This window comes from Scyliorhinus torazame, chromosome 15 (assembly GCF_047496885.1).
Source record: "Scyliorhinus torazame isolate Kashiwa2021f chromosome 15, sScyTor2.1, whole genome shotgun sequence".
Taxonomy (NCBI): Eukaryota; Metazoa; Chordata; class Chondrichthyes; order Carcharhiniformes; family Scyliorhinidae; genus Scyliorhinus; species Scyliorhinus torazame.
Window position 1 is genome coordinate 56,496,741 of NC_092721.1, and position 13,756 is coordinate 56,510,496.

General features: G+C 48.8%; 1 protein-coding gene across 1 annotated transcript in view; it reads right to left on the minus strand.

Annotated features, from left to right (window-relative positions):
• LOC140391389 (T-cell surface protein tactile-like) overlaps positions 1 to 13,756 on the minus strand; it is a 187,607-nt gene that overhangs the window by 62,746 nt on the left and 111,105 nt on the right. Inside the window, exon 6 of the mRNA XM_072475937.1 lies at positions 9,467 to 9,551. Coding sequence (XP_072332038.1) covers positions 9,467 to 9,551 — 85 coding nt within the window. The remainder of the gene's footprint in view (positions 1 to 9,466; positions 9,552 to 13,756) is intronic.

Sequence of the window (13,756 nt, forward strand, 5' to 3'; positions counted from 1 at the left end):
CTTCAGACCTTTCAGTTTCCCCAGAACCTTCTCCTTAGTATTGGTCACTGCACTGCCTCTGCCTCCTGGTTCTCCTGGAGCTCTGGTATCTCACTGGTATCTTCCACTGTGATGACTGATGCAAAGTAACTATTCAGTTTGTCTGCCATTTCTTTGTTTCCTATTATTACTTCTCCAGCCACATTTTGCAGTTGTCCAATGTATATTTTTGCCCCTCTCTTACCTTTTATATATTGAAAAAATCTCTTCCTATCTTCCTTTATATTACTTGCACTCGTACTTCATCTTCTCCCCCCTTACTGCTTTTTTAGTTGTCCTCTGCTCACTTTTAAAGGCTTCCCAATCCTCTGGTTTCCCACTAATTTTCGCCACTTTGTATGCTTTTTCTTTAGCCATTATGCTGTCCTTGACATCCCTCGTCAGCCATGGCTGCCTTGTCCTCCCCTTAGCATGTTTCCTCCTCCTTAGGTTGAATTTCTGTTGTGCCTCCCTAATAACCTCCAAAAACTCCTGCCATTGCTGTTCCACTGTCTTCCCTGCTCGGCTCCTTTTCTAATCAACTCTGGCCAGCTCCTCCCAAATGTCTTTGTAGTTACCCTTATTTAATTGTAATACTGTTACATCTGATTGCAGCTTCTCCCTCTCAAACTGCAGGGTAACCCACCATGAAGAAGTCAATCCGGGAGTAAACCCGATGAACGTGTGGAAAAAAAAAGAAAATTCCTCATCACTTGTACATGCAAATCTCCACAGGTCTGCCAGCTACCCGCCCCCCCCCCCCCCCCCCCGACAATCTGTTCTATGAACACCGATAACTCCTTTGCCACCCCTGATGGACTCAGAGACTCGGGGCATGATCTATCAAACCTAGAATCCAGAACACAATTGAAGTGTTGTTTGCACCCCCCCCATAATTAGCTGATATGAATCAAGATCTGGGATAGAAGCTAGCACCTTATTAATGAATGCTGTGACATATCCCAATTCAGTGCATGCACATTGAATAACACCACCGTCATGCCCGCCAATGACACATTGATTTAAAAAAAATAAAATTTCGAGTAGCCATTTACTTTTTTACAATTAAGGGGCAATTTAGCGAGGCCAATCTACTTGCACAGTTTTAGGTTGCGGGGGTGAAACCCACGCAGACACGGGGAGAACGTGCAAACTCCACAGGGACAGTGACCCAGGGCCGGGATTCAAACCCGGGTCCTCAGCACTGTAGACAACAATGCTAACCACTGTGCCAGCGTGCTGCCCTCAATGGCCCATTGATGACTACACACCTCACCTCCCACCTGGGTCTGCTAATATATGAACCGCAGAAAAAGCCATCCTCTTATTAATCACCAGAGCACCCCCCCTCCTGTGCCCTACAATCAAAACCTACCCCCACTAAATCCAGGATCAGCCACATCCACCCTGTGAGGCAATCCAGCAGTGCCCCAACACGCGGCAGCTCCAGGCCCACACAAGATGCCTGCCACACCCCCATAAAGCCAGCCCAAAAACAAAGGAACCGTCACTGTCGGTTGTCTACCCATCCGCCATCCTCACCTCCCAGCCTCACCCCATCCTGAACACCAAACAAACAACCAACAGAAGAACAAAAGCCAACCCCCTCTTCCCTGTCCCCAATACCAAAAAAAACAGAAACAAAAACCTCATTACCTTAAATAAAAATACCCCAGCGGTAACCAGCGGCAGACATCGCCCCTTCTCCATTCTTGTTAACTAGTGAAACACCAGCTGGATGACCCCACCCCCCACAGGGTAAAAATCAAAGAAACTAAACAGTATATCAGCATTCAATCTCCAGCCCACACCAAACTTAAATATAGAACAATGGAGGAAAATAAACACCCACCAACCGCTCCCCAAACAACTCCAACAGTACAATATATAAACCCCAACTTCGCCCAGAAGAATCACCCACGAACAACCCCATGCCTTTTGCCACAGGTCAAAATTGCCACAAATAATACAGATACAGATGAATCTAACAGTGAACACACAAGCTCCTTAGTCCTTATGCATTTCAGCTCACCCCCAGTCCATGCTTCTTAACAAATTTCACATTGTTCTTGTACAGCATGGCTTTAGTCATAGTCAACATCGCTTGCCTTCTCGCCAGCTCTACCCCAATATCCTGATATATTCTGATGGCATGTCGCTACGATCTGCAGTCTTGATGGTCCTTCACCCACCTCAGGGCTCTCTCCTTGTCCACGTATCAATGAAACCTGATGAGGATTACACATGGTGGCTCCCCAGATCTAGATGGGCCCGGTCCAATTCAGGAGGGGTCGGCAAGATCCCGCACCCCCTCAACCAAGTTTCCAAACATCTTAAACATCAAGTCCATGGACTTGGGCCCTCCAAGCCCTCCGGCAGCCCAATGATTCTTGGGTTTTGCTGTCTGGAATGGTTTCTCCAGATCGTCAACCATGGCTCTCCATAGCTCTTTACACTCTCCTGTCTGCATCATCATCATTGCCACCAGGGAAACATTCCGATCACTATGATTAGAGTGCGACACCTCCACCTTCTGTATCGTCGCACCTTGTACCTCAATCTACTGGTACATCTTTTCCATAGTTGCCAGAAAACCTTCTCCAGGATCTCAACACCGCCTGTCACTGCTTCTTAAATTCGTCTGTCAAGAAGCTAGCCAATGTCTCCGTCTCATCGACCATGGAGGGTCCAGCGATGCAGCAGAAGCCTCTGCCATGTTCCTCCCTACGGAGGCTTGAGGATTCAAAATCCTCATAAATCTTTTTTAATGTGCTGGTTGAGAGACAATAATTGGTGAGGAGCACATTAGAACTCTCCTAATCCTCTACACACAATTACATGGGATCTTACATGTTTATTGAGAAGGCACGTGGGATCTTAGGTTTAACAACTTAACTATTGTTTAGATGGTCTACTAAAATATCAGCCTACCCAATCTTCTTAAGTCTCTGAAGTATTGTGTGCAGTTTTGCTGTCCTTATCTGAGGAAGGATGTTCTTGCTATGGAGGGAGTGCAGCGGAGATTTACCAGGCTGATTCCTGGGATGGCCGGACTGTCGCATGAGGAGAGACTAAGTCGATGAGGATTATATTCATTGGAGTTTAGAAGAGTGAGAGGGGATCTCATAGAAACTTAGAAAATGTTTACAGGATTAGACAAGGTCGATTCAGAAAGAATGTTCCAGATGGTGGGAAGTCTTGAACGAGGGGTCATAGTTGGAGGATGAGGGGTAAAACCTTTCTGACTGAGGTGAGGAGAAATTTCTTCACCCAGAGAGTGGTGAATCTGTGGAATTCACTACCACAGAAAGTAGTTGAGCCCAAAACATTGTGTAATTTCAAGAAGGAATTAGATATAACTCTTGGGGCTAAAGGGATCAAGGGATATTGGAGGGAAGGTGGGATGAGAATATTGAACTTGATGATCAGCCATGATAATAATGATGGTGGAGTAGGCTCAAAGGGCCGAAAGGTCTCCTCCTGCTTCTATTTTCCAAGTTTCTAAGTGTGGTGAATGTATTCACCATAATGCATGCATGATACCATAACCTGTGACCTATGACCTGGAAGTGGTGATATGAACTGCTTCCAGGTACTGTAACCTTGGTATGGCTCCGCCTCTGGCTCCGCCCACACCAGGGCATATATAGGCCGGCCTCTTGTGGGCGGCATTCATCTGTACTACTGACTCTGGTTGGGCAAGTTCATGACTAATAAAGCCTTACGTTCACTCGCTCTCTCTGCCTCTCGGTGAATTGAAGGTATATCACTATGTTACTATGTTTCTATGATCTGAACTCATGAACTTTGGACTCAAACATGAGAATAACACTACAAAGCCAAGGATGAATTCTTGTGCATGTGTCCAATGAAAAATTCAAGAAACATTTATGCCAGAAATCACCCCATCAAGCAGCCATTACAGGCTATTTGTTGGCACAGCAGTTAATACTTCTCGAGAGTAGGTAGACTGTGAGGCCACAGCTGAAATACTGTATGTAATTCTGGTTGCCACGTTATAGGAAGGATGTGATTGCACTGGAGGGGGTGCAGAGGCAATTCACCAGGATGTTGCCTGGGATGGAACATTTAAGTTATGAAGAGAGGTTGGATAGGCTTGGGTTGTTTTCGCCTGAGCAGAGGAGACTGAGGGGCGACCTAATCGAGGTGTACAAGATTAAAAGGGGGCTGGGTAGGGAGCAGCTGTTCTACTTAGTTGAAGGGTCAGTTATGAGGGGACACAAGTTCAAGGTGAGGGGTTTAGGGGGAATTTGAGAAAAAACGTTTTCACCCAGAGGGTGGTGACGGTCTGGAATGCACTGCCTGCGAGGGTGGTAGAGGCGGGTTGCCTCACATCCTTCAAAAAGTATCTGAATGAGCACTTGGCAAGTCAGAGCATTCAAGGCTATGGTCCAGGTACTGGCAAATGGGATTAGGTGGGCAAGTCACGTGCTTTTCATGAGCCTGCGCAGACGCATTGGGCTGAATGGCCTCTTCTGCACTGTATTATTCTATGATTCTGTGATTCTGCATGTGGTTATACATAGATACATAGAACATACAGTGCAGAAGGAGGCCATTCGGCCCATCGAGTCTGCACCGACCCACTTCCACCCCATCCCCATGTCCCAATAATCCCTCCCAACCTTTTTTGGGGGACATTAAGGGCAATTTAGCATGGGCAATCCACCTAATCTGCACATCTTTGGACTGTGGGAGGAAACCGGAGCACCCGGAGGAAACCCACGCAGACATGGGGAGAACGTGCAGATTCTGCACAGACAGTGACCCAGCAGGGAATCAAATCTGGGACCCAGGCGGTGTGAAGCTACGTGTGCTACCGTGCTGCCCTAAATTACACAATATACTGGATTGGATGAGTTTAATGGACCTACTACATGTTGCTTGCCCTATTGTATCTTCGTATATCAATATTTTGCTCACTGGTTTTGAACACGATGAAGCTGAACTTCACTAACGTTAGCAAAATACAATTTCAAAATGGTGAAATAAATCTTGGAACTAGAATGAAATTCTTGGTTAGGCTTTAATGTCCTTTTGAGCATTCTCACTCCCAAAGGGATTAAAGTGGAATTGTGAAACTAACAGCTTTCAGGCCATGTTCAACTTCCAGCTCTGGCATCGCAATCCTATTTGTGGTTTGTTAAAATTTGTTATTTTGCCTAATTTGAATTTGAGCCTCCTGCATAGAGATTTTAGAAGGTGCAGTTTTTACAAATGTTATTGGTGAATTATTTTAAATGGGGATCCCTAGGTCTGTTAGAATCAGTAACCTCAGGTCAGTGGGAATAAATAGGACAAAAGATTTAATCACGGGCTCCACATATATAGATCATGAAGGTCTTGACTTAGATATTCCTCCATTAAGAAACATATAACAAAGAACAATACAGCACGGAAACAGGCTCTTCGGCCCTCCAAACATGGCCAAAACTCTCAGCACTTCCTTCTGCCATATCCCTCTATACCCATCCTATCCATGTATTTGCCAAGGTGCCTTTCGAACGCCGTTAATGTATCTGCTTTCACAACCTCCCTGGCAATGCGTTCCAGGCACTCACCACCCTCTGCGTAAAAAACCTGCTTTGCACATCTCCTCTAAACTTTTTCCCACGGACCTTAAACCTATGCCCCCTGGTGACTGACCTCTCCACGCTGGGAAAGAGTGCCTGCCCATCCACTCTATCCATGCCCCTCATAATATTGTAGACCTCTATCAGGTCACCCCTCAACCTCCGCCTTTCTAATGAAAACAGACCGAATCTATTCAGTCTCTCCACGGAGCTAAGTGCCTCCAGACCAGGCAACATCCTGGTAAACCTCCTCCGCACCCTCTTCAAAGCCTCCACATCCTTCTGGTAGTGTGGCGACCAGAATTATGTGCAATATTCCAAGTGCGGCCTTACCAAGGTTCTAGACAACTGTAGCATGACTTGCCAGTTTTTATACTCAATTCCCTGTCCAATGAAGGCAAGCATTCAGAATGCTTTCTTGATTACCTTATCCACTTGTGTTGCCACTTTCAAAGATCTGTGGATCTGAACGTCCAGATCTCTCTGACTTTCTATATCCTAAGAGTTTTACCATTTACGGTATATTTCCCCTCTATGTTAGACCTACCAAAATGCATTACCTCACATTTGTCCGGATTAACCTCCATTTGCCATTTCTCTGCCGAAGTCTCTAATGTATCTATGTCCTGTTGTATATTCTGACAGTCCTCAACACTGTCTGCCACTCCACCAACCTTGGTGTCATCCGTGAACTTACTAATCAGACCAGCTACATTTTCCTCCAAATCATTTATGTGCACCACAAACAACAGAGGCCCCAGCACAGATCCCTGTGGAACACTACTAGTGACAACGTTCCATTCAGTAAAACACCCTTCTATTGCTACCCTTTGCCTTCTGTGACCGAGCCAGTTATGTATCCGTCTTACCACCTCACCTCTGATCCCGTGTGACTTCACCTTTTTAAAAAGTTAAGTTTTTAAAAGGTATGAAACATGCTTCTGAAGAGCTCATTAAGTTAACTGGACACAGTCAAGAAAAAAGATTTTAAAAATTGAGTGTTTATGGGCATGGAAAGAATGTGTTTAATTAAACATCACAACAATGCAGGAGAGGTGAGTGTTCCCAAGGAGTACAAAGAACAAAGAACAATACAGCACATGATCAGGCCCTTAGACCCTCCAAGCCTGTACCGGCCATGATGCCACCATTGGCCAAAATCCTCAGCACATGCTAGTGCCTTTTCCTTATATACCCATCCTATCCATGTATTTGTCGAGATCCCTTTTGAACGCCGTTAATGCATCTCCTTCCACAACCTCTTCTGGCAATGCATTCCAGGTACTCTCCATCCTCTGTGTAAAAGACCTGCCTCGCAAATCTCCTCTAAGCTTTACCCCATGAACCTTAAACCTATGCCCGTTTATGACTGACCCATCCATCCTGGGAAAGAGTGCCTGCCCATCCACTCTATCCATGCCCCTCATAATCTTGTTGACCACTCTCAGATCACCCCTCAACCGCCGACGATCTAATGAAAACAGTCCGAGTCTCTTCGCATAGCTAACACCCTCCAGACCAGGCAACATCCTGGTAAATCTCCTCTGCATCCTCTCCAAAGCCTCCACATCCTTCTGGTAGTATGATGACCAGAATTGTGTGCGATATTCCAAATGCGGCCTCACCAAGGTTCTATACAAATATAGCATGACTTGCCAGTTTTTATACTCAATGCCCCATGCAATGAAGGCAAGCATTCCGTATGATTCCCTGACTACTTTGTCCACTTGTGTTGCCACTTTCAAAGATCTGTGGACCTGCACGTCCAGATCTCTCTGACTTTCTATATTCCTAAGAGTTTTGACATTTCTGATATATTTCCCCTCTATGTTAGAATTACCAAAATGCATTACCTCACATTTGTCTGGATTATACTCCATTTGCTATTTCTCTGCCCAAGACTCCTACCTATCTCCTATGTCCTGCTGTACCCTCAACACTATCTGCCACTCCGCCAACCTTGATGCCATCCGTGAACTTGCTAATCAGATCAGCTACATTTTCCTCCAAATTGTTTATGCAGGGAGTAGAAACGACCCAGGAGGCTGGGAATTCTGCAGTGAGCACAGTAACTCACCTCCTGACTCCCCAAAGCCTGGCCTTATCTACAAGGTTCAAGTCAAGAATGCAATGAAACAGTCTCTGTCTGCAACTCCACCAATGCTCAAGAAATTCAATACAATCCAGTATAAAACAGTCCACCAAATCAGCACCACGTCCACTGCTTTAAACATTCACTCCCTAACCACTGATCCACTGTGCAACAGCGTGTACCATATACAAGGTGCACCACTGCAACTCACCAAGACTCCTGCAGCACCTTCCAAACCTGCAACTGCGACCATCTAGAAGCAAAAGAGCAGTATACACATAGGAACGCCATAAGTGGTCCTCCAGCCACACACCATCCTGACTTGAAACTATATTGCCATTCCTTTACTGGCACTGGATTGAAATCCTGGAATTCCTTTCCTCACAGCTGTATGAATGTACCTGCACCATAATAACTGCAATGTTTTAAGAAGGTGATTCACTACCGTCTTCTCGAGGGAATTAGGTGTGAGCACAAAATTAGACGTGAGCCTTGCCAACAATGTTCACGTTCCATGGAAGAATTAAAAAAGTGACATGAATGTAATAAAATGTAATAAGGTGCTTCACAGGACCTTGTAAAGCAAAGATAGCCATCAGGTCACTGAGGTGATATGAGGACGGATAGTCAAAAACTTAGTCATAGAGAGGCTTTAAAAAGCATCTTTAAAAAAAGAGAGTTTGAGGGTCAGTGATGTTGAAGGAGGAAATTCCAGGGCTTAGAAGCTAAGAAGTTGAAGGCATGGCCACTGATGATGGAACAATTCAAATTGGAGATGTGCAAGAGGCAGGAATTAAATGAGCTCAGATATTGTGAAGGGTTGTGAAGCTGGGGGAGATAGGGGCAATACAATGGAAGAATTTATAAACCAGGATGAGAACTTGAAATCTAAGTGTTGCTTGACCAGACGACAGTGTAAATCAGAGAGCACCGGGAAAATAGATGAACAGAACTTGGTGAAAGTAAAGATAGGGGCGGCAGAGTAATGGATTCCCTCAAGCTTATAGAGGGTAGAATATGGTGGACCAGCCAGGAGGGAATTGTCAAGTTCAGAGGCTTGAACAAAGAATTCAGCAGCAGATCAGCTGAGGCAGGGGTCAAGTTTGGCAATGATACACAAGTGGAAATCAGTGCTTAGTTGCTCTTAGTGATCGTGCGGATAGGTGGTCAGAGGCTCCTGGCCAGGTATGACACATAGATTGGGAGCACTCTTGTTTAGTCTCATGCAATTACTAGCAAGAGGGATGGACGCAATAGCTAGGGAATCAAGTTTTTAGTGGTATCCAAAGATGATGGCTTCAGTCTTACCCAATATTTAATTGAAAGAAACTTCTGTTGATCCATTCCTAGATATTGGATATGCAGGCTGATAATTCAGCAATAGTGGAGGAGTCGACCGAGTCGGTGGTGAGGTCGAGCTGGGTAGCGTCAGAGTACATGTGAATAATAGTGTTGTGCGACGGGCAGCATGCAGACGATAATAGCAGGGATCAAGGATAGATCCTTAGGGTCACAAGAGGTATTGTTGTGGGAGCAGGAAGGGAGGCCATGGAATATTAGATAGATTAGATAGATGAAAATGGAACTAGCTGGGTGAAAATGGAGAAGTATCATGTGGTCAACTGTGTCAAACCAATGTTGAAGGAGGATGAGGGGGAATAATCAATATGATTTTTGTCACAGTTTTATGCAGTGAATGGTTGGATAATAACTGTACTAACACTACTAACAACACCGATAGTAAAATGCAAAGTTTTCATACCATTATCCCCATCCTGAGGAAATCCATTCATGTAGAATGTAATATTTGGCTCTGGATAAGCTTTTTGAGAGATACAGGTAGTATTCTGAATAAAAAAAAGATACCACTTTATTTAGACTACAAGGAAACCATTCAAATATACAGAATTGTGCAAATCGTAAATGTTTTTTATCTTTCAGGTTTTCTGATGTAATAGAGATTTTTAAAATTCCAGCAGAATAATTTGATGCAATATTTAATTTTCACTGGTTGTCTAAGATATTGTTCCCTACCCTTTTTTCTGCTGCAATGCCACACTTGGTTCAACCTCAAGAATGAAAGTTTGCAGCGGGGATGTGGGAGTGGGGGAGGGCTCTTCCCTCCCCCACTCCCACATCCCCGCTGCAAACTTTCATTCTTGAGGTTGAACCAAGTGTGGCATTGCTGCAGTGTGGTAGTATGTATTGGGGGTCATGTGGGACTGGAAGCCCTAATGTCATTGGCTGACAGATCCCGGGTCCTGGTTGGCCGTTGACCTCTAGCTCCGCCCTGAAGGCGGAGTATAAGAAGCCGGAGTCCTCCCCCGCAGGCCATTCTACTATCGAGCTGCGGGGGAACAGACATGCTTAATAAAGCCTCATCGACTTCACTCTATTCGTCTCACGGAGTCTTTGTGCGCTACAATTTATTAAGCGTGCCTAAAAAGGACTATGGAGCTCAGGATCATTCCGGAATGCCTGAGGATCAGCCCCCACGCAGTGAACGCGGCAGCAGCCTTCAAGCACTGGCAGACTTACTTCGAGGCCTACCTCAGAACGGCCACCGGCCGGGTCACAAAAGACCAAAAACTACAGGTCCTGCACTCGAGGGTGAGCACGGAGATCTTCTCCCTCATCGAAGACTCGGAGGATTTCCAGACGGCGTTCGCAGCACTGAAAAGTCTCTATGTCCGCCCAGTTAACCAAATCTACGCTCGCTACCAGCTCGCGACGAGACGGCAAGGTCCCGGAGAATCGATGGACGAATTCTATGCCGCGCTGCTGATTTTGGGACGAGCCTGCAGCTGCCCTTCGGTGAACGCAAATGAACACACGGACATGTTAATGCGCGATGCTTTTGTGGCAGGTATGAATTCCTCCCAAATCCGCCAAAGACTTCTAGAAAGAGAGTCGCTAGGACTCTCAGAGGCCCGGGCCCTAGCAGCCTCCCTAGACGTGGCCGCGCGTAATACCTGCGCCTACGGCCCCGACCGCGCGGCAGCCCATTGGGCTCCGTACGTACCCGTCGCGACAAACCCACCCCCCCCCCCGGACACCCCACAGGCTTGCACGGTTCAGACGCCAAGTCGCACCGGGGGCGCCCGCTGCTATTTCTGCGGCCAGGCGAAACACCCCCGGCAGCGCTACCCGGCCTGCGCAGCAATCTGCAAGAGCTGCGGGAAAAAGGGCCATTTCGCGGTTGTGTGCCGGTCCCGCGAGGTCGCCGCCGTCCCGGGCGAACAGGGAGCCCTGCAAGCCGTTTACGCTCCCCACCCGCTGGCGCAGCCGCTCTGGGTCCCGACCACCACGGTCCCGGGAGAACAGGGAGCCCTGCACGCCGCTTACGCTCCCAACGCCCCCCCCCCCGCACCCCATGTATGACCCGCCGGCGCTACCACTTTGGGTCCCGACCACCACTCCCCACCGAGAAGAGGGAGTTCTGGCCGTCTCTAACGCCCCCCTAACCCCCCCCGCGCTCCATGTCTGACCCGCCGGCGCTACCAACTTGGGTCCCGACCACCGCTGTCCCCGGAGAGGAGGGAGCCCCGCGCGGTCCTAACGCTCCCCAACCCCCCCAGCGCCCCATGTGCGATCTGCAGACGCCGCCATTTTGGGTCCCGGCCACCACGAGGGGAGGAAGGGCGCCGCCATCTTGGACCACCCCAAACCTCTACGACGCGTGGGGGCGGCCATTTTGTCCACCCCGCCGCCAACTTGTGACCCCCAGCCACGTGCGATGCATGGGGGCGGCCATTTTGTTCATCCCCGACGCCATCTTGGACGGCAACAACGGGCCCCACTCCACTACTACAACCACGTCTCGCTTCAATTACGCTCGATCAAGCTCGGCCCCGGACACTCCAGACGACGACGACAACGGTGCTAATAAACGGCCACGAGACACCATGCCTAGTCGACTCCGGGAGCACGGAGAGCTTTATCCACCCCGACACGGTAAGACGCTGTTCCTTGACCACCTACCCCAGCGCACAAAAGATTTCCCTAGCAGCAGGATCCCACTCCGTACAGATCCAAGGATTCTGCATAGTTACCCTAACGGTGCAGGGGAGGGAGTTCAAAAACTACAAACTAAACGTCCTTCCCCAACTCTGCGCCCCCACCTTACTGGGACTAGATTTCCAATGCAATCTACAGAGCCTTACGTTCAAATTCGGCGGCCCAATACCCCCACTCACTATCTGCGGCCTCGCAACCCTCAAGGTGCAACCCCCGTCCTTGTTTGCGAACCTCACCCCGGATTGCAAACCCGTCGCCACTAGGAGCAGACGGTACAGCGGCCAGGACCGGACCTTCATTCGGTCCAAAGTCCAGCGGCTACTAAAGGAGGGCATAACCCAGGCCAGCAATAGTCCCTGGAGAGCGCAGGTGGTAGTAGTGAAGACAGGGGAGAAACAAAGGATGGTCATAGACTATAGCCAGACCATCAACAGGTACACACAACTAGACGCGTACCCTCTCCCCCGCATATCCGACCTGGTCAATCGGATTGCCCAATATAAAGTCTTCTCCACCGTGGACCTCAAGTCCGCCTACCATCAGCTCCCCATCCGCCCAAGTGACCGCAAGTACACAGCCTTCGAGGCAGACGGGCGATTATACCACTTCCTAAGGGTCCCATTTGGCGTCACAAACGGGGTCTCGGTCTTCCAACGGGAGATGGACCGAATGGTTGATCAACATGGGTTGCGGGCCACGTTCCCGTATCTCGACAATGTAACCATCTGCGGCCACGACCAGCAGGACCACGACGTCAGCCTCCAAAAATTCCTCCAGACCGCCAAAGCCTTGAACCTCACGTACAACGAGGACAAGTGCGTTTTTAGCACCAATCGGCTAGCCATTCTGGGCTACGTAGTGCGCAATGGCCCCGACCCCGAACGTATGCGCGCCCTCATGGAATTCCCCCTCCCGCACTGCCCAAAAGCACTGAAACGCTGCCTGGGGTTCTTTTCATACTACGCCCAGTGGGTCCCCCAGTATGCAGACAAGGCCCACCCCCTAATACAGACCACGACCTTCCCTCTGTCGACAGAGGCTTGCCAGGCCTTCAGCCGCATCAAAGCGGATATCGCAAAGGCCACGATGCGCGCCATCGACGAGTCCCTCCCCTTCCAGGTCGAGAGCGACGCCTCCGACGTAGCTCTAGCGGCCACCCTTAACCAAGCGGGCAGACCCGTGGCCTTTTTCTCCTGGACCCTCCACGCCTCAGAAATCCGCCACTCCTCAGTGGAAAAGGAAGCCCAAGCCATAGTGGAAGCTGTGCGACATTGGAGGCATTATCTAGCCGGCAGAAGATTCACTCTCCTCACTGACCAACGGTCGGTAGCCTTCATGTTCGATAATGCACTGCGGGGCAAAATCAAAAACGACAAGATCTTAAGGTGGAGGATCGAGCTCTCCACCTTCAACTATGAGATTTTGTATCGTCCCGGAAAGCTGAACGAGCCGTCCGATGCCCTATCCCGCGGCACATGTGCCAACGCACAAATTAACCGCCTCCAAACCCTCCACGAGGACCTCTGCCACCTGGGGGTCACTCGGTTTTTCCACTTCATCAAGTCCCGCAATCTCCCATACTCTTTAGAGGAGGTCCGTACAGTCACAAGGGACTGCCACATCTGCGCGGAATGCAAACCGCATTTTTTCAGGCCGGATGGTGCGCACCTGATTAAGGCCTCCCGCCCCTTTGAACGCCTTAGTCTCGATTTCAAAGGGCCCCTCCCCTCCACTGACCGCAACGCATATTTTCTTAATGTGGTGGACGAATACTCCCGCTTCCCATTCGCCATTCCCTGCTCTGACATGACCGCGGCCACAGTCATTAAAGCCCTGAACACATCTTCACACTGTTCGGTTGCCCCGCATACGTCCACAGCGACAGGGGGTCCTCTTTCATGAGTGACGAGCTGCGCCAGTTCCTGCTCAGTAAGGGCATAGCCTCAAGCAGGACGACCAGCTACAACCCCCGGGGGAACGGGCAAGTAGAGAGGGAGAACGGCACGGTCTGGAAGACCGTCCTACTGGCCCTATG